General features: G+C 37.5%; 1 protein-coding gene across 2 annotated transcripts in view; it reads left to right on the top strand.

Annotated features, from left to right (window-relative positions):
- Nucleotides 1-27,858, top strand: part of LOC135473057 (uncharacterized) — a 165,269-nt gene that overhangs the window by 5,343 nt on the left and 132,068 nt on the right. For both annotated transcript variants that reach the window (XM_064752851.1, XM_064752852.1), the window contains exon 3: nucleotides 317-762. In XM_064752851.1, coding sequence (XP_064608921.1) covers nucleotides 665-762 — 98 coding nt within the window. In that variant the 5' untranslated portion in view covers nucleotides 317-664. The remainder of the gene's footprint in view (nucleotides 1-316; nucleotides 763-27,858) is intronic.

Here is a 27,858-nt window from a genome sequence, read left to right as displayed (position 1 = left end):
AGTAAATTATAGTCAAGTGATAAAGTGTTCTTATAGATGTATATGTATTGTAAATGTTCAAACATGTTTTACCTAATGCCCATTATCATGAACATGCATTACAAAGCATTGAAAGTGCATAAAATATGAGACTTTCAAGAAACAAAATGCATTAATTACATGGTGTCAGCATTGTTGCTTAACTTGCAGATTAACTGAATATAAATATATGACTATAATGTTATAATCAGCAATATCAGATCTTCATTTAATACTACATTATTGTGAGAGAGAAAAACACCATATAACATATTCTTATATTTATTCGTTTTTGCAGATTATGGAGATGGGGCTCGCACTTGTCATAAGGAGATTAACGGTCTACTTTCACACTACTGGATTACCATGATGTGATGTGAAATTTCTATAACAAAATACAGTGTCCAATGGGACCTCAGTGTTTTGAATCATTTGCATGTTGATGTTTTCTCATCCAATCCCACGTGGACATTAGGAAATGATTTAAGAATGGTGTGATCAGAATGCAGATCAGAAGTATTTAGTCTCACTTTTATAAAGCTATGTTGCCTTTGAAATATTATTTCCTAAATTAGTGCTCTCACATTCACCAATTTCGGGTCACACAGTTGATACAAATTTTAGCCGGGCTAAATTAAAAAACAAGATGGCTGCACATGGTAATGTTTTACAAAGGATTAACAATCAGCTGGCAGATGGATTAGAGGCTAAGCTGACTCAAGACGGGAGAATCTACTACATAAGGTGAGTTATTTTTCTCTCAGCATATGTATATACATGTACATCGTAAATTTGAAAAAGAGAAAAATTATAAACATGGAGATGGTGTCAGGCTCATTGACTGAGAGTAGACAAGCCAATATCTTGTTATTTACAGAACTGGAGGCATGCTGGGTTTATTAACATACAACATATAACTAAGAATCGATCAAGCAAAGTAAATCCTAAAAAGTAAGTCGCCAGTAGACATATATTAAATGGCGACTTCTGATGAAAAATGCACAGAGTATGTCTCATTTTTCTACACAGTTGGGTTTATTTGAAAGCAGTATTATTTGGATAAGAAGATCGAATATTTTTACTATAGTTGGTATTGAAATGAATGTTTAATGGTAATATTGTTTTAGTCCTATACCTATGTTTACATTAAGTGTTTGAACTGTTGACGTCTAATATCAGAATTGCATGTTACAATCTTGATTCTCAGGAATGCCTGGAGCTATATTGTACGTAGTCTTCAGAAGACAATCTGTATAAAGCTCCTCTGCTAGTGTGGAATCAATGAACCTATAGCATTCAAAGATTAAGTACCAAGGTTACATCTGGCTCAATATGAGATTTTCCCAGTACCTTTCAACCTTCATAATAGGGAGTTAGCCAGAAGTGTGGAGGAGAATGTCCTAATTGTCCATTGTCAGGCCATTTTGCATGTTTGAAGAGACCAGTGTCCAGATTTCATTTTTTCTTTATTCCCAATGATTAATAAAACGCTGGGATCAAGTTGTCCAACTATTACTATTTTCTGTTTCACCATCCACTTAGACAGGTAGCTGGCTCATAAAGCCTCTGCTTCATATGCCATCACTTTTCCCTGTCTGTTTATTGGCCACGCATATGCTGTTTATGTCATCGGACAGACGGGCAGTTGTCACTGCCTGGTGCTAGCTCTCAAAACAAACATCCGAACACAGATAGAGTTAGGTTGACCACAAGATGTTAAAGTTAACGTGCTGAGATCTCTGTACGCAGTACATGTTGTCTTTTATTTGTAACCTAGGTTAGCCTTGTTTACACCCTAGCATGATATATGTCCGACAATAAATACAGAACAGGAGCAAATAAAAAAATTACGGACTCTCATGACATTATTGTTAAGTTTATGACTGCGATATATTAACACCAGCTTGCACCTGGTTCACAATATATGTTGTTTACATGCTCAATAAATATACTGGTTTTTTGGGGGTTTTTAGGGGTTTTTTTGTGATCTCTGCATAGGAACATATTAGGAAGATCAAGTATTTCAAAATAATGGGTGTACTTCTATGTTGGGGGAAAAAAAGACTTATTATCTTTTCAGGGCAGGTTCTTCATGTCTGCATTCTATATGGACTGTTTACTTCTTTTGGCATGTTTTTGTTTTAGATTTGTGTGAGAATAAATATGAATAAATATTTATCTCGATCGTCCAGAATGGCAGGATTGACTACAATACTTTTCTTCAGGTTATGAGATCAAATCCAGCTCATGCTAGTTTGATTCTAGAGTACTCTATAGGTAGCTGTACCAGTAGAAAGCAGGGAGTGTTTTATTAATTTTTCCTTCATTACAGAGTAGGTTGAAATATATTCTTGAACAAGGATTTCTTATATTTACATGATTGTACAGTTATGTACATATATGTATATATATATATGTCTGTTTATATACATGTAGACATTCACATTCCATGATTTGTTCATTTTAGTAGCGGTCGGTGGCCGATATTGTGTTCTCAGAGTACATAATGCAAATAGAATTAATCTTTTGTGTTAGCCAACAAAAGAATTAATAATATTTTCTAGCTTCAGACATTTGTAAGATCAATCCCCCCTCCTCCCCACCCCCCCCCCCCCCCCCCCCCCCCCGTGGACCATGGTAATCCCTCTGAATAAAGGTTAGTTTTAGCTGCCTGTCATATTGGTTTAACAGCTCAGTTATTAAAACCTAGAATCTGATGGATATCTTGCATGTTTCTTTACGGAAAGGATTCTTGCAGTTCGTAAGACTCGTTAAAGAATATTGAAACTTCAAAGTGAATCTTGGATCTGTCGTAATTGTACCCTAATGCATAATTTGCTGGATTCATTGAATTTTTCAGTTGCAGCAAGCTGCTCTATAAGTTTTAACATTGGTCATTCACTTATCAAGGGGCAGAGCTAGTGCAAGATAATATTGACTTTTTGCGATAATTTGCTGTTGTTAAGAATTTTTTAATTTTTTTTTTTAAAGTGGAAGAAAGAATGGCAATATTATTTATAGATGCATACACATGTGGATACAAATATAACATGAAGTTAACTGCTTGCCGTTAAAAATGTGAAAGTTATACATTTGTATATACATGTATATATATATATATATATATATATATATATATATATATATATATATATATATATATACATGTATATCTTTCACATATCTTTTTTTTTTATCACTGTGGTATTACCACTATACCAAATGAATAACTAGGTTTCTGAACATGCTCAACACAGTCTTCAATATTTCCAAGGGCAAGATGGAAGGATGAATTAGTGTTGTGTAAAGCTTGGTATTGTAAGATTGTGGAGGGTTCTCTGCTGGAAATGAGGTTAGCTTCATGAAGTAGGACCTTTATCACATGACTGATTGAATTTATCAAACACAAGTTCCTCCGTTTTGTCAGCTTATATACATGTATACTGTATAGCCCTGTGAATTTAGCAAAAACTGTAGCCATGGGGCAAATAGAGTGGTCCACTAGTTTTTACATCACTACCAAGTCTCACTAAGCGAAGGCAATGAAGCTAGATGGCTATTTGACAAAGCAATTCCACTCGGATAATTAGAAAGGATTTTTTTTAAAGTTTGAGGTGTCAGCTTAGAGACGAATTAATTGTCAGTGAAACAGACAGATTATTCCTGGAAGGCGTCTTGGCTGGCACGCTGGGGGAATTTGTCCGTTTTTTTATTTCCTTCAGATTAAGGTTTTCTCCCAGGGCAGAGTTATAAATCCGCTGTAAATGAGAATTGCTGAGTCTGACCAACATTCGCTGATTTATTGAGAGAGGCTGGCAATATTTGAACAAATATGTACCCACAGATGGCATTTTGTTGATTGTGTACGCTGCCGTCTGTTCTTCCCTCTTCTTAATACTAAACCAAGAGCTGAACTTTTTTTAGAGTGTTTAATGTGGAGCAGCAAAGTTTAACTTTAAAACTGGAAGTCTCAGGTGGGAATCTGGAGTTAATTATGCCAGGAATTTGTTCAGCTTAGTTAATCTACTGTCAGATTAAGGAGTGACAGACAATTTAACAGCAAAGATGTTTTTTGTAACTCTGCTTCATTTTAAAGGAATGCAGGATCGACTAATTAAGTGTAGTTACCTAAAATGCCACAATCCTTGACAGATTGTGGTAATATTATATGCTAGAGAATTAAAGTAGAAAATTTCTGATTTTTCAGTTTCAATATCAGTTATTTGATAGTGCAAGTATTTATCTGCTATTTGAATTTAATGATTTCTTGCTGTTGTATAGGCCCGTTGATCAGATTATCCTCAATAAATGGCAGCCATATTGGAGACTGTGGCATCGAAGGTCTATAACCATTCACAGTATTGCGTCATGTTTTCTTTCAAAACAATTTTTAAGGTCATGAAAATTTAATTCACAAGTTTTGTACTTGAATTGATACTGTTGTTATATCATTATGAAAAAAATTCAAATTGGGTCAGTCAAATTTTATTCTTTACCAAAAGGGTACAAGGGTACATGTTTGATTTTTATTTCTTAGTATGCAGTTTAAGATGTGTCGTAAAACATGAAATATCAAAAAGCTTCTCACTTGTCTTTTGGGGGCAGGTAAGATTTGCTTTAAACTGCTGTTTTCCATTGGTTCCCTTTGCCGTTCCAGAAAAGTAGCCTGCAGCTGTGACATTAACGATGATTATATCTTTCAAAACAGTTCTGTGAGAAGAAGATTCTGAAAGGGTGCATGGGCTCTAAGCTTGTCCCGTTATCCCAGTAAGTTCGATGACGTCATTTCGAAAAATTTACAGCCATTGGTGGAAAACATGAATGAAATAGAGGGGTTAATTTTCATTATCGAGAGATATAAAATATGCCTCAAATTTTTATTTTTATTTTTTCATTTTTGGCATAGATGTCTTCATTTCTCTTTTCACCATTATTTTAGAGTTTTCTTTTCATATACCCTTTGGAGCTTAAAGATACATGTGGCGAAAGATGAGTTCCTCTGAATACTAAACTTTTTCTCTATAACCATTGGCCAGAATGACACATTTGAAGGATTACTTTGCATTATAAACATAAAAATTTATCCTGTCTTTCTGTCTCCCATCATTTTTTTGGGCACAAAAAATGGCTGATATATTGTCCAAGAAAATATCTGATAGGTTCATTACTAGAGCAGTTACATGAGAAAAATCTGGTGGACCGGTATAAAAATATACATGCACATACATGTATATTCAATTTTCAGATTTATTGTTTAAATATCATTTGTATAATAATATATGTATTTGTAGGTCTATGTTTGTTTATATTTATAAATAGGTACAAGTATATCACATTTTCTCATACTTATATACATGTATGTTGATGAAGGATGAGATCGCCTTCAGTCCATTCGCATCGGGTCAACCTCATTATTAGAAAACATAAAGAATTAAAGAAAGTTAAATGTTTAGAGCAATTGCCACAGTTGTAGAGAAGAAGTCTCTTCCTACATGGGAAGGTGTGTCAACAACCTGCAGGTGGTTGTGGGTTTTTCCCCGGTTGAGTGCCCACTTTCTTTTCATCATGATGGCCTCTGTCCCATAATTGAAGTATTCTTGAGTACCTAGTAAAACTCCTAACAAATAGATAAATAAACCAGTTTTGATACACATTTGAACAGGTATAAGTACACAAGAACATGATTGTAGAAAGCTACATTTAACTGGGTGACTTTAAAATATGTGTTAAATAAGGTGCTTTGCCAATGGTGAATCTGAGATATTATTCTGATGGCATTGTTCGAGAACGTTCACACTAGTTTGAATTCTGACATGCTTATATATATTAATTGATGGTTAGTGATAGAATTCATTTGGAAGCCTCATAAATTTAAGTATTATTAGAAGGAGTGCTGTTTTAACCCATTTAACCCATCTGTGTAATAATAACCATTTTGTCCTCTGTGGCTCAGTTGGTTAGCATGATAGCGCAGTGTAATGACCCAGGAGTCTCACCAATGCGGTCGCTGTGAGTTCAAGTCCAGCTCATGCTGGCTTCCTCTCCGGCCGTAAGTGGGAAGGGCTGCCAGCAACCTGCGGATGGTCGTGGCTTCCCCCCGAGCTCTGCCCAGTTTCCACCCACCATAATGCTGGCTGCCGTCGTATAAGTGAAATATTCTTGAGTACGGCGTTGAACACCAATCAGATAAATAAATAACCAATTTGTCTCCAGGGTCTGGATAACAACAATGTACCAGTTTGTCAGACAGGTGATGGAGCTGGCACTGGTACATTTCCAGTGTTTCCTCTAGCTGTCGCACCCCTTTTCCTGCTTCTCCCGATGTTGGCATGGTTGGTGTTTATTAAGGGGATGAGAGGCGCTCAACTCAGCCACTTTGGCTGCTGTGCTGACAACTGGTATTGATTATGTCAGAGAGCGGATAGGCTCTAACTAGACCATATTAACTGGTTGATTTCCTGCTCGCATCTGTTATGAAACAGATGGACAGTGCACTTCTTTCACAGTGTCTCCCCTTATCTTCTGTGTAAATATAGTGATCAAGCTCAGATGTAATATGTGTATTACAAATAGTTTATAATAAAACTTATTTTAGGAAGTCATGTATATGTTGTGGTTTCATGGAGATAGTCTTTCTAATACGGCTGATTTTTTTTATTTTTTATTTATTGATTACATGTTTTTTTTTAATGTTGTATCAGTTGATGTTTTCTGCTTGTGGAATACAATGTATATTTAAGACAGAAAAAGCAGTCCTGAATTTGACATATATTGTCATAATCATTTTTTGGAAATCTTATTTGAAACTTTTTGGGATTATGATTACATGAATTTAGTAAACTCATGTGTTATTGAGATCAACTGTAAATGTCTTGATGTTTAGACAAACAAAAATGTATACACAATTAGAGGTATGCGTGTTGTATGTTAAAACTACATGTATATGTATTTGACTGCAGATTGCACGAACGATAATTTGAGATATAGGAGTTTTATTTACTAGTACTTGTTTGCCTGTACATGTATGCGTGAACACCAACAGTCACTGATAGTTATACCTGACTCATCACTTGATGAGAACTGTGTCAAGCAGGATAAAGCTGTTTCTTGATAAGCAGGTGAAGTATCTGTCTGCCTAGTATACCATGCAGGTGCATGTGGACATTTAAGTCCTAATGGAGACTTAATTTATTCATAATCTCCAGGTTTGGTCTACAAGACACGGCATTCTGCAAGATCATTATACCATCAGAAATGTCACATTTAGTGTGTTGCACTCTTTGTTATGTAACCTTACGCCAATATTTCAACTCAGTTCTGTTGAGATGTACTGCAGGCTTGCTTATTATTTGCATAGATGAACAACATACCTATCACGTCAGTCTGCACAAAATGCGAAGAAAATCAGACCTATTGTCTCGATTAGACAGTGTCAGTCTGCTCAAAATGTGAAGAAGATCAGACCTATTGTCTTGATTAGACAATGTCAGTCTGCTCAAAATGTGAAGAAGATCAGACCTATTGTCTCGTTTAGACATTTCCACATGTTTCTACATAATAATTGGAAACTGATGTTGATTTATTTATTTGATTAGTGTTTTACACTGTACTTGAGAATATTTCACTTATACAATGGCGGCAAGCATTATGGTGGGAGGAAACTGGGCAGAGCCTGGGGGAAACCCACGACCATCTACAGGTTGCTGGCAGACATTCCCACGTACGGCCGGAGAGGAAGCCAGCATGAGCTTGGCTTGAACTCACAGTGGCCGCATTAGTGAGAGGCTCATGGGTCATTACGCTGCCGTAGCATGCTAACCAGCTGAGTCACAGAGGCCCCCGAAACTGATGTTGAAGATCAAATTCAACATGTCATATCCTTAAAGGTAATCATTTACCTAATTAAGAGCATCATAGGCAACGGTATCCATGTACCTTTAGGCTACTGCGGCCTATATGATGCTTATGATGTTTCAGGTAAATTTGGCATGTATAGGGCATAATGATAGATAATGGTCGGTTTTATGGGATTGCCTCCGACTATAAATGCACTTACATGATTCTTCAAATTCAACCTCACCACCTCCCACCCTGCCCTCAGGTATGATGACATGTGTTAGTCTTCTCGTTAGTGTCTCGTTTGAGCATTTCCATGCATGCAATCAACCAATCCACATCAAATTCAGACACTTACCTGCTTATGCTGAAGATTAGGAATTCTACATGACATTTAAATTAAATGATGACATCGTAGATGTAGATGGCGCCTGTGCTAACATAGCACAATACAATCCGGTATATACGTGTATCTGAGGGCTTGTTAACATTCTGTTACCCTGCTTCAAGCGAACTTGGCATACGTGTACATGTAAGTAATTCATAATGGTACATAGTGACTTGCATTATCGGACTGCCTCTAGCTTAAAACCTGATTGATTCCTCCAATACACATACCCCCGCCCCCCCCCCCCCCCCCCACCCATCTCCCCACACCCCCAACCCCAGCCCCTCCCTTCTAAAGCTGAGATTCCTTACATGCGGTAGCGGTATACGGTACGCGGTATGCGGTATGCGGTACGCGGCAAAAAATCGAAATAGTTAAAATAAGTTGCAATGATTCCATAGGTACGGTAGCGGTTCCGTTTTTTCATGCGGAAACGTATACGACAAAATCAATCGCACCATGTAGCGATCGGTGCGGTATGCGTTTTCAAAACCGGACAGGGTATCCCAAGAAATGACGTCACTGGTGGGGTGTTTCCCCGACACGTGGTCGGAACTTGTTTGAATTGTTCTCTGGTTAGACGAAAGTACTGTTGGAATTTTTCTCCATCCAGCTGCAATTCCGAGACCAAGTTTTCGGAAAGCTCCCTGCTGAGCTCTTTGCCGCAAAATACTGTGGACCCACCATCGGTGTTTTCTCTTTTTACGCTTCTTTAGTTGCAACAACTTATATGACATTGCTGTTATGGCAAGGTCTGAATCTTGCTCTAAAGCCACACGTCGTGAAATGGAGGAATGCGACATGTTTGCTCTGATAAAAACGCACCATGAATGAAAGAAAACGCATAGGTTACCGCATAAATGGAATCAGAGAAAGCGCATACCGCATGCCGTATCCGCGTGCCGTATACCGCAAACCGCATACCGCGTATATGGAATCTCAGCTTAAGGAATGTTTCCAGTACTTTTAGCTTCATGCATCCCTCCCTTCTCCCCAACCCTCGTCTTCCTTGTCAACACTGCCTGGGATATTCTGCCAATATGTGTTTTCTGAATGCAGATATTGTTACCATAACTGGCCTGTATATATAGAGTAAGGACATTTGAGATTATTGGGCCTCTAGCTAAAGAATATAGCCTTATATGAACACTCTCCCACACTGGAAACTCCAGTGATAATTGTACAGCCCTGATAGCCCTGCTTCATAATTGATATCATTATTGAGAGAAAATGTATTGTTTTTTACGATTCCCCAGAACTATTATGCTGAAGGATTGAGGTGCAAAAAATGTACATGCAACAGCTCGGAGCTATTTAGACAAATAGCAGGAGGCCTAGTTTTTGTGACATCCAGGTACTATCTTTTTATAGCGTACCCAGTAGCTACGGTGTTGACGAGCCGAGATTATATATCCATTGGCCATTATATTTTCTTTGAACTGCCCTCTAGTATATAGTTTTTTTTTTCTCACATTTTTTTCTTGTTGTTAAAAGCAGACCACTTTGTGGTTTCATCATAAAATGAAATTTGGCCAGAGTAGCCGTGGTAATGCTGTGTTTTAGTGTAGAATGATCTGAAGATTTTCAGATCGATATTACATGTTCAGAATTATGCGCTTATTATTATTACCAGGATATAGATGGCTTTTTTATGCGTCCATATTTTAATCCTGTGTTATTAGGATTCTTTTATGGTAAAGTGGCCATGAAAGCAACATAAGATGTATATAAAAAATATCGCTATATATCCCATCATTATACTTCTCTGTACACGAATACATATCAATAGTCCTGGATTTATGATTATGGTTGGGTACGACTTTCTCAAGCAGAGATAATGAAATGGAATTGCTTTTAGTGGTTAGAACATATATACACGTTACAGCTGAAAGGTTGCTGAATGTGGACAAACCTTCTTGTACTTTAAGCATATACTGGTCGGTCCGATGTCAGTACTCAGAATGGTGTGATTTAATAACTCATGAATTTAGGCTTTATATTTGTTATGTTTGGGATGATTTACTAGCTGGTAGGGCTGCTCTGCGTATATTACTGGAGAAGTTTGACTTTTTATATAGGTATGCAAGGATGGAGTGATTTTTATTGTGGAATAACCCTGGAAGTGACATTTAAATCAAGCAAATAATCAAATGGAAAAATATGGATTAAGTTTTAAGTTTTGGTGATGTTAAGACATGTTACCTTTATCTATCTTACAAACAGTTTTCGTGTCAGACCGTTTATTATTGCTGCAAATTATTGACCCCTGACGAATGAGATTGCAAGCTCTAATTCATCCCTGACTGATTTGGCTGTAGCTTTATGTCAGGAAGTTTGTGAGGTACCTGGCTTAAAGGGTTGTGGTTTACTCCAGATAAACATATTTTTGACTACACATGACAAGTCACATTCACCCTTTTTGCTTAGCCTCTACCTGTAGGTGGCCACGTTCATTCACACACTTGTTTTTGGCATCATGAGACTTTCATGAGAAGACATATGTACTATGTTTTATTGCTGAGGTCAGTAGAGGCCCTGGCTAGTCTGTTTAACAGTGACCATTACCTTCACCATCACCCAGAGCTCACTGATATCATTATAGCTTTTAATAGCTTTCCCCCCCTTCCTGAAAGCCCCTATCCGTTGGCCCAAGTCACACAGCCCTGATACAGCCAATAAAACTCAGTATTGTGTTGTAGAGGGATTAATTGGCCCTAGATCATCATTTACCCTGAAGATACCCTTTACACAAAAGGATTCCACCCTTAGAGAGTCATTATACTGTAACCCAGTCAAGGGCGGCCAGGTTTTCTTTCCAGACAGCCAATTTCCCAGATGCACTATTTCTTACGATGCCCTCGAGGATGTCAACTCCACCAGTCTGTCCAGTCTAAAATATTATAGTACCCATGGTTATATTAGTCTCCAATTATTCTCTTAGCATTTCGCCTACAGCCATTGAAGGCACAGGTACACATTTGGCTGAGGTCAATAATTTTTTTTCTGAGGTGAAGGCGAGGAAAAATATATATTAACGAACATCTACTTGTATACCCTCAGAAGGTCATCATATAAAGAATTTATCAACATAAAGAGCATTTTTGAGATGTAAAACTAAGGAAAACTGGTGCTCATCAGCCCAGCCCAACTGCCTCTCTGGAGTTGTCTCCCTCTGTGTCCCCTGTCCAATAAAATAAAATCATTAAATTTTTACAGTCCGTGTTGGTATTGAAGTTCAGAGCCTTCGACGTCGAAAGAAGGGTGTAATTGATGTCGTATTCTATTAGTATTATTGTTCACTGACTATGTGGCACAGTTGTTAAATGTCGGAGCTGTCATATGTTTCTGTCAGTGGCAGCGAAGCTATGTCATCATAGTCATTAATCAGCTGATCTAGATCAGGCAAGGTCAGGATTAGTGCTAATCAAATGAAACGCGCAAAGAAGATGAGACGCAACAGAATGCTGTGATTGATGCGATTCTGGAGATTTTGATTTCGGAAGAGAAGATTTGGATAACGATTCAGATGGTACAGTACTCAGTAGGGCCCAGAAGTCTCTGCACTCAATTTTCAGTCTTTGCCCATGTTAAATTTCTCTCACTCACAGCGAACATGGGGATGTTGTGATCAACAGGCAGGGATGAAACGGATTGATTTGTGACACACGAGCTTCTGGACAGTGATTTAACCACATGGAGGAATGACGAAGAATTCATAGGATAAAGGTGTATGTAGTCCCATCCTGTTTTCAGGCCTCAAACCAAGGCAAAAGTGTCGTAGGACTACCCCATCTTTCTGGAGGAAATTCTTCAACTGTTCTTTTCATCGCAGTAGGAACAAAAATTATCGCATTATGAGCATGCTCGTTAGATTTTTTCCATATTTCTGCGATCAAACTTGCTCATGTTGCCACATTCTTTTCATTAGTGCGAAACAAAAAATGTTTCCCTTTTTTCCGACGTCGGGCCATGATCAAAGCAGATGACAGATTCAAGCAGAGTTGTTTCCCTTTTTGTTTACATTTTACCTCTGCGCGTCTCGTCTTGCATGATGCCTTCACTCTGGCGGTATATGGAAACTGATGTTTGCCCAAAGTCCCTTCATATTCGGCCTCATATGTTTGGCATTTCAAGCAATCAGATGGATAGAATCTTCTCTGAATGGTGATAATAGTACATATAACCCGTTTCTAGTGTATTGTAAATTAGATATATTTTGGATGTGTTTATCTTAAAGGGGATATCCCGCTGGTCTTGGAGGAGGTGGGCATTGGGCTGATCCTCTTATTGTGAAGGTAGCCAGTGCACAAGGAGTGGCATTGTTTATCTGGACTTCATTGTTGGGAATGCTGCTTTCCTTCGGGTGTTCCCTATTGGGAGGATGGATGTTCTTCAAGTGTTCCCTTTTGAGAAGATAAGTGTTCTTCTGGTGTTCCAGATTGGGAATGTTGGTGTTCTTCTGGTGTTCCCCATTGGGAATTTGGATGCTCTTGTGGTGTTCCTTATTGGGGACATTGGTGTTCTTCTGGTGTTCCCTATTGGGAAGATGGATGTTCTTCTGGTGTTCCCCATTGAGAAGCTGGATGTTCTTCTGAACTTCATTGTTGGGAATGCTGCTTTCCTTCTGGTGTTCCCTATTGGGAAGATGGATGTTCTTCAGGTGTTCCCTTTTGAGAAGATGAATGTTCTTCTGGTGTTCCAGATTGGGAATGTTGGTGTTCTTCTGGTGTTCCCCATTAAGAAGGTGGGTATTTTTCTGAACTTCATTGTTGGGAATGTTGGTATCCTTCTGGTGTTCCCTATTGGGAAGATGGATGTTCTTCTGGTGTTCCCCATTGAGAAGGTGGATGTTCTTCTGGTGCTCCCTGTTGGGAACATTGGTGTTCTTATGGTGTTCCCCATTAAGAATTTGGGTGTTCTTCTGGTCTTCCTCAAAGGGAAGATGGATGTACTACTGAGCATCCTTATAAGGAAGGAGGGTGTTCTTGTATTCTTTATTGGGAAGGGGAGTGTTCGTCTGGCCTTTCTTATTGATAATGTTGACATCCTTCTGGTCTTTCTTATTGGGAATGTTGGTATCCTTCTAGCCTTCCTCATTTGGAAAACAGGCTTACTGCTGATTATCCCTATCAGGAAGGTGGGTATTCTTGTATTCCTTATTGGGTAGGTGAGTGGTTTTCTGGTCTTTCTTATTGGGGAAGTTGGTATCCTTCTAGCCTTCCTCATTTGGAAAACAAGCTTACTGCTGCTCATCCATATCAGGAAGGTGGGTATTCTTGTATTCCTTATTGGGAAGGTGGGTGGTTCTCTGGTCTTTCTTATTGGGAATGTTGGTATCCTTATAGCCTTCCTCATTTGGAAAACAAGCTTACTGCTGCTCATCTCTATCAGGAAGGTGGGTAATCTTGTATTCCTTATTGGGTAGGTGGGTGGTCTTCTGGTCTTTTTTATTGGGAATGTTGGTATACTTCTAGCCTTCCTCATTTGGAAAACAGGCTTACTGCTGCTCATCCCTATCAGGAAGGTGGGTATTCTTGTATTCCTTATTGGGTAGGTGAGTGGTTTTCTGGTCTTTCTTATTGGGAATGTTGGTATACTTCTAGCCTTCCTCTTTTGGAAAACAAGCTTACTGCTGCTCATCCCTATCAGGAAGGTGGGTATTCTTGTATTCCTTATTGGGTAGGTGGGTGGTCTTCTGGTCTTTCTTATTGGGAATGTTGGTATCCGGGTGGTCTTCCCTAGTGGGAAGGTGAATATCTTTCTGGTCTTTTTCATTGGAGAAAAAGGGTGTACTACTGCTCATCCCTTTCAGGAAGGTGGGTGTTATTGTATATCATATTATAAAAACTTAAGGCCTTCAATATTTACAGGGAAGTTGGGTGCCCTACAAGCTGATCCTACCCGTGGATATCTGTCATCTTACTCAAAATTAATTACGAATACCACATTGTTAAGTTTGTCTCGTGTTGAGAGTGGATATATATATATATATACTTTCAATCTTGTTCATTGGAATGTGAAAGAATACAATCACCCAGTTTTGTTCTATTTACATCTGCATGTATCTGCTCTAGTTCAGTGTTGGTTGTAGTCTTTCTGTAGTTTTGTTCAAAGCTAGAATGGTCACCAGGATGTCTTTTTTCATATAGTTCCATATAGCTGGTGTCTTTTGCTTTCTAAAGTCACAATAATAATGTTAAATGAGCATCATCTTCATGTTACACAAGTGCTATATTGATGGCGTTTTTTTTTGTGATGTTCAACTGAATGTTTTTTGAATGTCCTTTTGACTTGCATGTATCTAGCCTAATTGTGCAAGTTTTTTTATACAAGTTTGATGAGATACTTTCTGATGATACAGCACTTTATTTTAATAATGGAATACAATGTAGTACTAAAGGTAATGAAACCTTGAATACCTGAAATATCATAACAGTGCTGTACACGTACATATATTGCCTTAGGTGTTGAGTTTGTTTGCTTGATCTGACCTTATTGAACGAATTGAGAGAGCCTCTTGAAAGCTTATTAGACTACTGAGATGAATTCCTCAACAACCAGGAACCATTGTGTACCTAGCAGCCATGTTTGTTTACCTTCTGTTAGCAGCTGTTGGCTTACACTTAGATCAGGCCCTGGGATCATGACAGGATTTTAGACTTAAGTCAAAATTTCAGATCACTTTATGGCTGTTATTTCTTACATAATAAGATCAAACTGTGGCTTGACTATATAAGTTCTGGGTAATTTATTGTAAAACAAATTTCAGCTAAACTGAGGGAAAGGAACATACCAAGTTTAACAATTTTGACGTCAGTCTAAGATGGTTTTCTGATCCCGGGGCCAGATATTTGTCTTTTCTCTTCTGGGGGATCATCATGGTTTAAGGTCACATGCAGAAACAATGGGAATTAAATACAAAAATATATACAAGAAGTGTGCATTATACATGTAGTACACCAATAATACTCAACCATTGTGAATTATTCTTGTACCTGTAGCTATAATTATGTCTACTACTTATAGATTTTAAATGTGTTCATATCTGTTTGTTTGCAGAACATATGATTAAGCGGAATTAAACAGAATGTTACAATCAACAAATGTAGTTTGTAATGAAATATAATAGCATTAATTCCCAGCCAGATTGCTTGATGCAAAGAGGAAGCAGTTATATTGTAAATGCTTGAGTATAGTTACCATGTATTTTTGTTAGTTAATAGTTCCAGTGTGTGTGAAAAAGATAGTAATATTCCTGCTCCCAGGATGACAAAGTGATATTACACTTAAGTCAAAATTTCAGTCGTTAAATTTGATATATTCCTTCACATTATTTTAGCTGAAAATTGTTTTTACTAAAACGTACACAGAATTTACATTGTCAAGCAGTATTTTGATCTCGTTACGCAACAGATAACATTTTTAAAGTCTTTTGAACTTTTGACTTAAGTCTAACATCATTTTTTTGATCCCGGAGCCAGTAGTTCAGCCATCATCTTCCAAGAATTTGAATGTTTGGAACAGCAAGGATGCTGACCAAACACTATTATGCTACCAGGATCTCTTTGGTATAATATATAACTGTTGGCCTGTCATTGGAAGCTAGGGTTTGGCACAAGATCGAGTGACAGATTGGCTCTGTACCAAAGTGTTGGTACTGAGAATAAAGACCTGTGGCACATTTCACTTAGTATGTCTCCCCGTACCATTTGCTCAAGCCCCAAACCCTCCATTATCCTGCGGTAATGAACAATCATCCGTCGGCCGTGTGTTCAGGTAATGATTTATTTCAAACTTTGCCATATGTGTCTGGAGGAAGCATTCCAAAGTCATAAATTCTTGGGATCTTGTCATCCTTGATCATCCATAGGAGGTCATATTTCATTCTTTATGGCCGTCCGTGTACAGTGAACTGTGGCAGTAAAGATTTTGTAGTGAAATACTTGTCAGTGATGTTGTTGAGGGTTCCATAGATGTCTGCAGAGGGAAAAACCATTCTCTACTTCATTAATATAAATATCCCACAATGCATCTTCATTTTGTTAACAGAAAGATTATATAAACATAAAGGTTATATAAAGGTTTCATTCAGTTACTCAAGTATTGTAGTATCATTATATATGAATTTTGAAAAGCCAGGAACAATTGTAAATGTTTGTTGGGAGAAGGTTTTTAAGCCTTTCACATTGCCATTGAATATTAAGTACAACTGATTGTGATTAAACTGTATTAGATATGTATTTTGCAGGGACTTAAACATTTATACTGAAAACAGGTTTTAAGTTACTACCAGGCATATTGGCTCTACTACCTTTCTTAATTTGTGCTGAAAGTTCTTCCTTGTTGGGAAGGTGGGTGTTCCTCTATAGTCTTCCTTATTGGCAGGGTGGCATGTAAAACATATAAGAGCTTGGTGTCCATAATTCCCAGTACACAAATGAACCTGATAGGTGATAATTTGTAATTTGAACAATGTATGAGGCAACCTCAGCAATTGATACAATTTACTTTACCTGACAAAGTGAAAGGATTAAACGAAAGAGAAATTCTACTGTAAGTTCATGAGGACAGATCATTGAGAAGAATGCACCTGTATGTTTGTTGGTCATCAGTAAACTGTCATGAGTGCATGTGTTCCCTGGCAGAAACTAGCAGTGGTTCTCTGTCCAGCCTGTGAAGAATGCTCTGTGAAGATTTGAGCTACTTAATGGCAGTTGAGAGCACATGTGAACCGTTTTTGTGAGTGGTTTAATAAAAGAGAGTGGTAGAGAAAAGCAGAGGAACATATATGTACTTCAAAGACATTTGGTTTGAAGTTCCAACTCCAGCAAGCCTCTCTCTGATGGGAGAAGTGCCAGTAGATGAACCTCGGGGGGAGAAGCCTCCACAAGAAACTCAATAAAGAGTTGGTGCGTAACAAGTAACTGGGTAGAGAATCGTTGTCATTCATGGGCTTTGTGTGCAAGAGAGTGACGATCTCTTCATGATGTAATTGAATTATACAACACTCTTTGTGCGTGTCTTTTGACCAAACTCTCAGATTGCCACGGTAACCCATTGGTCAGGCCGCATGTTTATGTGAAGAGACAGGAAATTGGTTTTAAATGCACCGGGCAGTGGAAAGTGTGGATAGGCTGGGCTGTCCTCGTCTTTTTTCATTATTTTACAAGCGTACTTTCCACAGTGATGTTGAACACAGACAGCCATGGTAATGAACTTCTCTGATAGATCTCGCGCTCCTTTTGTAAATCCGCTGAAACTTTTACCGAGAGATGTAACAGAGACAATAAGGTGTGTGTTTCAACCATTATTTCCCCAGATTAGTCAGTGACCAACTGGTACAAAGAATTGCGTGCTGCACAACTTCAACAGAACACAAGGTGGGCAGGTGCTTGGTCACAGCAGCAGCAGAGGTTGGAATGAAATTAAGTGCTGACCGAGACACACATCCTAGCTCGATCATGCTTAAATACTGTATAGGTTATCAGCTATTCACTCTTCAGTGCTCATTGCTTTATCCTCAAGTGGCCACAAAAAGGTTAAACCAATTATGCCGACAAAATTACTGCATCAGACGCTTTTCCTCTTGTAAGAGTTTGGTAATTGGGATGACTGCATTTATGTGGAACTTATCAGGGTGAACAAGACACATTGCATACATGCGGTGACATTGGCTCAGTCTGACGTTTTTGATGAAATGAAATTTAATGTCTATATATACAGAGGATGAGTGCCACATATTCTTGTATTAAAGACAACTTGGTTTACAGAATGTGTGAGCTGTGGTACTATAACATGACTAAAACTATGTCAGGGGGATAATTGAATTAAACGGGTACCCCCCCTCCCCATCCCCACCACCACCACCCCCACCACCCCCTTAGCAACACTACGGTTAAGGTAACTTTCTTCAGGTCCTTCTTTACTTGTGAAAGAGGATTTTAAGTGGCGATCTGATCAAACCCTAATTGCAACATGAGAAACTGTTACTTCTGTTTTTAGTCTGTGAACTTCACAAAACCGGGGCAGAGGCTTATTTAAGATCGATCCACGCATCATCCTGATAATGTTTATACCCTAGCTCACAGCTTTACATCTTCAGAACATACTGCTAAGGCTTTGAACTGGTTAATGTACCAGTGCATGGTTAATTGGTACATTTTACAATCAGGCCAAGCTTCCGAGCTCATGATGTCCTGGCTAACCAGGTTGTAATACTTGGACGGTATAATGCGCAAAGAACGGAAGAACCATTAGGTTCATTTTTATTGTCATAGATTTATCCCTTCTTCCATCGGAATGCCATTGGTGGAGTAAGGGCGGTCATTAAAACGTAGAGCGACAAGCACCGAATTACTGATCACTGAGCCAAGTCCCCAGAGAGCACATAAGATATTAGTTAACAGTCGACTGAGCAGAAAGGGCAGAGTTATTAGAGGCTGCCTTAAAGAGATCAGCCAGCCCTTGATCAATCTGTGGAGATCAAACTTAACCCCTGCCGACTCGTGACTGGCCTGCCTTAAAGCATGGTTCTCGGACCCAGTTTGGTGTGAGTATCTGCACCCTACCTTCTCACCCCTTTGCTGTGCCTTTGAGAGAATATTAAGTAAATTAAGTGGCACGATTGTCACCCTACATTCTGCTTGGTTATGCATGTATTCGGTGTAGGCTGGACTGTATTAACCTGCGGCATTGATAATCAGCTGGATAATCGAGTATCTGGATTATGCTGCACTCCGTTCATGACCTTTGTTGACTGGCCAGAGAGCGCATGTCATTTGCATAAGGCAACACAGTATATGATGCATGCTATACTATCCTGTAAGATGACATAAAATCATTTCTCTTTCACATTGTTTGGTTTAACATGTGTTAGACAACTGGTTGCATATTTACATCATTTCAGCTCAATAATCATTGGCCAACATGTAAAAGTTAAACACATGCATATTTTCTTTTTCATCCTGTCTCTGTCATATATCACTAATGAAGTTGCTAATATTTTTTGTATTTATGGTTGATCTAAGGCTTGTGGTTGCCATAGTATATGGCTAAAATACTGCCACTGAATATGGTGTTTAACTGGAATCATTTTTTCATCTTGGACGTTTGTACTAGTCCTAATTGCCCGTTCATCATTAAGTTTTAATCATGGGTTTTTTTGTTTGTTTTTATGTATTGAATTGGATGATCATCAATAAACATCCAGTTGACAAATGTAAGATGCATGCAGGCAGTATATAAACAATGTAAACTAGACCATGAAGCACGGTTATAGCCCACAGTTCCTTTTGTTCTATTATTTATCAAACTTCGTTTTTAGTTCGTGTTTGTAATACATGTATTTATATATATGTTTGGGATACTAATGAAATGTTTTTCAGAAATGTAAAATTAAACTTAATGAAATCATTATTCTGATATTTCTTATTAAAGGAAATCAGTGACATCATTTTTTCACAAAACATCAAACATGTACAAAGAACATAAAAATTAATATAACTGGTTGACAAAATTAAATGTTTTATAGAGAAACCAACATGCAGTTATTGTGTGTATACAATCTGTCATGCTTCATGCTTGTATACAGTGAAAAGTTTAAACAACATTTGAAAAGATTTTTAAGTTTGAGTTATTTCTCCACACTCCTGTACAAATATGAACTGGAGTTCTGCGGACCTGACAGCAGATTAAACAGAATTATCTAGGAGCTGCTGTTTCGCGGCGACTCTTGGCCATTAGCACATCAGTGGCTGAAGTCACACCTGCTGGTTGCTAATTAGCTTTGACAAGTGTGTGGTCAGAGATTCCACCTGAGTACCCATGCCTGAGAGCTCGTTTAGAAAAGCCGTTAGACTGATCCTTGTGGTTCGTTATGACAACTCTGTATTATAGTGTGAGTTGGTTCAGTTGTAGTGTACTATAGTAAAACCAAGTACATGTAGGCCTACATGTGTTCATGTACTATCTTTGTAATTCCCCTCACTTTGTGTACATTTGTATGCAAATGTGTATTGTTTTGAATTGCAATGAAATTAAACCATGAATGCATGATAGAGCAGACATTGCTTGATATTTTGTACTTTAAATTAATGCATAGTGAATGCATATTAGTAAGTTTACCATGTGTGTATATGTATATGTATACGTGTACATGTTAATTTACACATGTAAATATTCATCTATTTACACATGTCTATTCACGGATCTCAGATTTACTCCCTGTGGTTGGAAAATGTATATACATGTACCGGTATGTGTGAATTTGTAGCGAATTAAACAATAACTGCGCGAACATTTCTGTGAATGCAGTGTCTTCAGTATGTGATAACAGTGTACATGTACTTCATGATTTCAAAAGCAAAACTGAACGTTTAGCCAACTTTCAAGAAACTTCAAGTATTTGTCAACTAAACAAGGGATAGTGAACAGGTGAAGGATAACTCCCTGTACATGCATGGCTACAAACAATGTATGTACAATAGTTTTTTCATACTAAGTACATTACCACATGGATGATTGTGTAACGTATGTAGTACTACCAATAATTAAAATAGATATGATAAGAACACATGCATGTTATCTAGATGAGGTCTACATATACATGCAGGTCAGAAAGCTGCGAATTACTAAACTGTGCATTAAGAGCTAACAATTTCGTAACAAGAGTATTCCCCTTCAAGTGGATAGTAATAAATAATGAATTCTTTTTATCTTTCGTGATTATACGTTCAATAATTTACCAGGTCTAAAAATCCTCCATTATCAAAGACACATATTCTCTTAATTTCTAAATGTCAGACAAGCCCAGGCGTGTTGTTGAGTATAATTACATTGTATGTCTATACACATGTAAGTCCCGCAATGATTGTTGTGGGCTAATAACTGAGTGTTACTGCTTTATCAGTGCTCAAACATCATATGTGTCAGCCATTCATGCCTAAAACGATCGTCTTTATTAGGCCTGTTTGCTGACCAGATTCCGTTCTCTGGTAATTCAATTTGACCCTGGACAACGGCCAGTCCAGTGGTCAGCTAGAAATGCCACTTGTGGACAGAATGCTTTAACATGTTCCTTTACCCTGATGTTTGCTATTGACCAATGGGTTAGACTTGTTTGCTCATCTCATTACTGACATGACTGACTGGAACAGGCCTTGACTTGCTCTGTCTGTCTCACAAGTCATGGAGCGTTATGTTCAGAAAAACAGAAAAAGACTTTCAGCCATGCATACATGGACCCATGCAATATATGTTAATATCTTGCCTTGGAATTTCATTTTCTTAAAGGATATCCTTGCAAATTAAGCAGTACATGCATATGATTTCATACCATAACTTTTCTTTTTACACTTTCTATCACAAGTTTGCAAAAAAAGACTTTCAAGACTGACTCGTCATTATTATACTTAGAGGGAATTACAGCAGGCCGTTTCCAGAATTAAGATATGCTGCTTCACTGGAGTGCCATGCTACAACCATGACACCGCACACACACACATACTGATCGAGCCAGGTCATATACTGACCCTGGCCAACCAGTATTCATCCATTCCATTTGCTTATCTAAAGTCACATGTGTAGGAATAAAGCAGTGTGTGTGTGTATATAATGAAGTACGACACTACAATGTGAGGTAAAGTCTATTTTATGGACATCTTTGGTTTCACATCATCTACATTTACTCACTGTTTGGAATGGAGGCCGTTCAGTGGAATTTTTCTTCCTTTAATATATTTCAAGCCTAAACTAATGTACAGTGTACTTTAATGAAGGTGATGTTCTTTATACTTAAATATATTTTATGTCAACTTTTTTTTTTAAGAATGTTAATGATGCTTGTTTTTTTTTTCTACGGACTTGATATACAAATGAAACTATTCTATGAATAAAAATTTCTGTGAATTTGTTCCCCGGGACTTGCCTTCCCAGTTTGTGTCCAGCACCAGCCTAATAGGGAGGATATATATGAACTGATGTGGTCAGGGATGAAAAGCTGCTGAAACCCTGCAGACTTCTTTTAACTGACAATTACTTTAACCTAATGGTGATGAAAGAGACGCCTGATAATGATGTATTGGGTTCACCGGCATGGAAACTCTGTTACCTTGTTCATCAAACTGGGGCTAGGATCAGTGAAAGATATGTTCGCTGTAGGCTCACCCGAGGTCGAGCGCTGGCAGAATCGCCCAAATCATCCTTTACTGACAGCTTCCCTCGTCTTACAACATAGTCGCCTTTGTTGCGCATTTTTAATGGGTTTCCAGGGCTATCAGTATTATTCTGCCAGTGTCAAAGCAGATCCACATTTTCAGACCCCCAAAACTCAATCACAGTCATATCCAAGTGTTAAGCAACTTTCAAAGGTTTCTGCCAGTATTTCGTTTTCAAGGAATATTCCTTGTTATGTGAAAAGAAATGTTATTTGCATCTGTTATGATATTGCCAGACACGTCACCTAATAAAATTGATATTAGGCTTCCCAACCTGCATTTTGGTTTAGTATTATTGTCTGGATATGTTCTTTTACAACAAATCAGTTGTAGATATGGGTTGGATGTTACATTGCACTCATTTGTTTTTGCCTTGTCTTTGAACAAGAATGCATACATGTAAGCCACATGAAGTTTGTTGATGATTTTATTTTCTTTCAACACGGTACACAAGCAAAGTTTTCTCTTCATTTTTACTTGGATAGATTTTCATCCACATGTGGGTGAAAACAAAATGGTCACTAGCTGTGTCCATCTTAACTGCTTCTATTGAGGTCATTTAACACTAAATTTGTCCAGATGATAAATGAAGAACTTTTTCACTGATTGCCTTGAGACAGTAATTGGACATAATGGTGATATGTTTCACTTTGCCTGGACAAAAACTTTATCACTGATTGCTTTGACATACATTTGCATATTTGAGTGGGGGAGGGGGGTAAATAGGCAAGGATAGTACATATGTATTTTGGCACTAAATTTGATGCATGTTAATCTTTTTGGTAAAAACTTGTCACGACAGTAATTGATTTGCAACCAAAATAGATACGTTTTTTCCGCTGTTGTACATGTACTAGTAACCTACTGTAATTCTTCCAACCTCTTCACATGTTTGCAAGGTTCTTTTTTTATGCATATTCCAGAGTCATTATTTTAATGTGAAACGGTAAAATTACACTTTTGTAAAGCCCTGAAATTGACCAATTTATAAACATTAGAAATGTGTATAAATTGGAAAAGTTGCTCTTTCATAAGCAAAAAGATTGAGGAAAAAAAGATATTATTATGTAGATGACAGTAGTTGTACACATACTTTGTGCATGTGCATTATTGGTATAAATTAATTTAATATGAAGTTGACATATTTGATACATATGTGCAATTTAATGTCTTCAAGGAGTGGTCTGATATTAATCTTTGGGCATGTATTAGAAGCTTGTCTTAGGTTTGGAATGTTATCTTCAGGTTATATGAACTGCATTCTTGTAGTATAATTAGAACTTTAGCTGAAGAAAGGGAACATACAAAGAATATCCTGAGACTTTTTCTACAGATCGAGGTTCAAGATTGTACAGTTCTTATGAATCAAGACAGCCAGGTGTGCTGATCCTTTTTTTTTTTTCCTTATCCAGTATTACAAATGAATTTATCGATAACAGTGCAGTTATACTGTCATAGGGTTGGAAAACTTTAGTGTGATTTCTGTGGTTAACTGTGTACACATGTCAGTGAGCATAATGTAGGAAGGATGGAAATGTTTTGCTGCTGGCAAAGAAAATGCTGTTTCACCTACAGCTGGACTCTAAGGTATGGGCTGTTTAAGAGAAGCTTCAATATTTCTTAATCTAATTACATATAAAGTGTATATACCGTTATATAATCCTCTTTTGGAATCATTTGGTCTTTCATGTTAATTGCACGTGCCAAGTTTTGAGCTAAAGCTGTCACGTTTTCTTCCTTGCATGGTGTCAGTCTTCACCTGACCTTGCATGGCTATATTAAAATTTATGTGGTTTACATTTCTGAACTGAGTCGGGTCATGTCAAAGACTTTTGGTACTTGCTGCTGCCTCGCTTGGTGCTGACAGCATTGAGAGGTTAGAGCAAGGAAACATGACTGGTTGGCCTAGGTGTTAAAATAATGTGACTGGGTGTGGTGTTCTGGAATAATTAACTACATGTGTATTAATTTTCGAGGATATATGGTTGGAGTCTCTACAAGTCTATTTTATATAATATGAATATAATTATGAATGTATTAAACGTAACTTTGCAAATTAAATATTCATTGTATTTATAAAGTGGATCCAGGGCCAATTCCTCCAAGCCAGGTCTGACATAGACCAGTATCTGAAATATGATTTGACAGTTTATTTACAAGTCATGTGACTATAATATGGACCACCTCATCAATGTTAACATAAGACAAATGTACCCAAATTTCACCTTCCATAACCACAAACGAACCTTTGTGACAACATTTAAAATTTTGACGTCAGAATTGTCTTTGTGGGATCGACCCCTGACACAGTATTATATATATATATATATATATATATATATATATATATATATATATATATATACATGTGTCATTTAATTAATTATTCAATCTACATGTATCATGGCTTCCAACAAACTGCTGATCTTGTATTATGCTTATGTAGCGAAGTGTTTAATTGACATATTTAATCAGCTATGTCAGCTTCATATTTGCTATATGTATGATATGAGACTATATGTGTGGCAGCATACAGAGTCATGTACCACAGGTGTATATAGGTAGCTGTGACAGAGAGAAAGGACTTGTACGCTTTTTTCAAATATTATTGCACAATTAGATTATATACATGTATCTGACAGTGACTTTTACCTTTAAATACTTAATTATAAATGTAATAGAAAAAAAATTGCTGGAATTAATTCATGTTCTAGGAAATTATGAGGTCAGAGAAAGTGAAATATGGCAGAGGAATAAAAAATGGAAAGTTGTGTATTAATAGTAAGGTAGACATAAGCCGGACATGAATTCTGTCAAAGTATGGGATTTATGACTGAGGTGAGTTAGGGTCAAAACCACAGCACAGAGCTGGCTGTCTACCCTGACCACCATTGGCTTAAAAAAGGCTGTCAGATGCAGGTCGGGATCACGGAGGAAATTTACATATTTGCACACACATGAACAAATGCCAGTTTTCCAAGTTCATGGAAACGGCAATGTCAGTCCCGTTTGATGTGAAGTACTGGAACAGTGGACGTATCAAGGAGAGGACTGTCTGCTTGTGGAATCATATCTTGTAAGTCACAGAATTAAGTTTTTCTGACTGGAAAATGGAAACTTTTTCTTGCAGTGTATATTTAGACACAAAGTGTTTATGCTAGACTATTAAAATATCGCGTTTGTGTCATCAGTATGTTGTAGACACCCTATTCTACATGCATGTAATTAAATTAGCTTGGGGGTATAGGGAAAGTGACTAGAATGAAAATTTGATTTAAGATGTAACCATTACTCTATGTTCGGTACAACTACCATCCATAATTTTAATTTGCTTGTACCTTTTGTCATTCTATATTATCATGTACCAGCAAATTTGGATTTGCTGAAACTGGTAAATGTATGTGTTTAAAACATAGATCAAGTACTGGAGTTCCAAATTCTCTGTTCTGTTCCGTCTTCCAACAACCTGCTGGTGGTCATGGGTTCCCCACGGGCTTTGCCCGGTTTCTACCCACCATAATGCTGGCTGCTGTCATATAAGTGAAATGTTCTTGAGCACAGCGTAAAATACCAATGAAATAAATAAATAAATAAATCTGTTCTGTTTCTAAGATGTAAAATATGCATGAATTGCATTTTTTATCATAAAACTGGGTTCACACCTGCTAATGACACCAGGCAGCGCACATTTACAGGTACTTGAGTGGTATATATTTTAATATACAAACCTCGTTAACAAACTAGACAGGAAGTAGGTATAGCTAAATTAGCATATATGTACATGTATACATAAAGTCGTCCCAACAGGTACTTTATACTGACACCTGGCCGCATGGCCTCTAATTACCACACACCATACCTGCCTCTATATCCATGTAGGTATGTACATATTAACACTAACTTGAGCACAGAGGTGAAAACATGAATATTCCATTTTGTGGGGTTTTTTTACATACTAGATTGTTTCAGTGCACATGTCGGTACTAAAATATATGTATTTATGTACATATGCTAATCAGTACAATGTTGAACATGAATTTTGCACTCTGAGGTGTTATATTATTCAGATATACTGTAGGTGTGTGTGTGTGTGTGTATATATATATATATATATATATATGTATGTATGTATGTACTTCAAATGTTACACAACTAGCATTGACTTCATCTTCAGCATGTGATAAAAAAATATAGCGTAATTATAGTAGGGGCAATATTTCTTTTAATTCTGTATACATGAAATTCTCATACTTGATCGCTTGACATTAATTTATTTATTTATTGGATTGATGTTTTACGCTATTTCATTCATACGATGGCGGCCAGCATTATGGTGGGTGGAAACCCACAACCATCCGCAGGTTGCTGACAGACCTTCCCACGTACGGCCGGAGAGGAAGCCAGCATGAGCTGGACTTGAACTCATAGCAACCGCATTGGTGAGAGGCTTCTGGGTCAATATGCTGCTCTAGCACGCTAACCAACTGAGCCACGGAGGCCCCCGTTTGACATTAAAACGATTAAAATGATAAATTATGCTTTAACGTGCCATGGAGGTATTTTATGTCGATGTTGCACATCTGATCAAGTTTTTATGAATTAAGTATCACATAATATTGCATGTACATCATACACCATGTATCATGTGGATTGCAGTAATTAAGATCTATAAATTATCTTGCTATATTACGTGAAAATTGCTTGTGATACATATCAACATGATGTATGATATTGTCATACCTACATGTTATATAATATGCTACCTGATTGGTGGGGGGGGGGGGGGGACAGATTTCATCTAGCACTGGTAACCAATTTCACATTGTCTTTGCATGTATTGTTTTTTTTTCACATTGTTGTTAGCAGGTTTTTTTTCTTCAAAGAGTATCCTGCAGAAGTACATGTATGTCAGGTGTAAAAAAGGAACCTGTCGTGTCTTAAAGTTTGCTTGGGGTATTTAACCTTAACTCCACACAATACCTGTCTACTATGCATTTACCAAGGCCTCCCAGTCTTGATTATGTACCGTAAAACTGATAATAGGTTAGCCTCTTCATTCTTTGTAAACCAAAAGATACTTGGGTGAAGCCAGTATTCTGTAATCACCTGTTTGTAGATTGGCGGTGATCCGGAACATTGTAATTGATCCTTTTCAAAAGGAAAATGAAAAAAAATCCAGAATTATTTGTTATTCTTTGAACAGGTGAGAAAACAGTGTGTTGTGTCTGCCTGGTAACAGACACCTGAGGCTATATATCTTGCCTGTATACCTGTGTGTACAGGTATGCGGGTACCTGAAATTGGCTAAATTCTCAGGTGGATATAAACCCCCCAAAATGCTGCTACTGGGTAACCAATATATCACACATATACACAGTCGTTAATATCTACCTGTCCAGGGCC

The sequence above is a fragment of the Liolophura sinensis genome, chromosome 8 (assembly GCF_032854445.1).
Source record: "Liolophura sinensis isolate JHLJ2023 chromosome 8, CUHK_Ljap_v2, whole genome shotgun sequence".
In the NCBI taxonomy this organism is placed as follows: domain Eukaryota; kingdom Metazoa; phylum Mollusca; class Polyplacophora; order Chitonida; family Chitonidae; genus Liolophura; species Liolophura sinensis.
The sequence above is the reverse complement of the archived record's forward strand: the minus strand, read 5'-3'. Positions and strand labels throughout refer to the sequence as shown.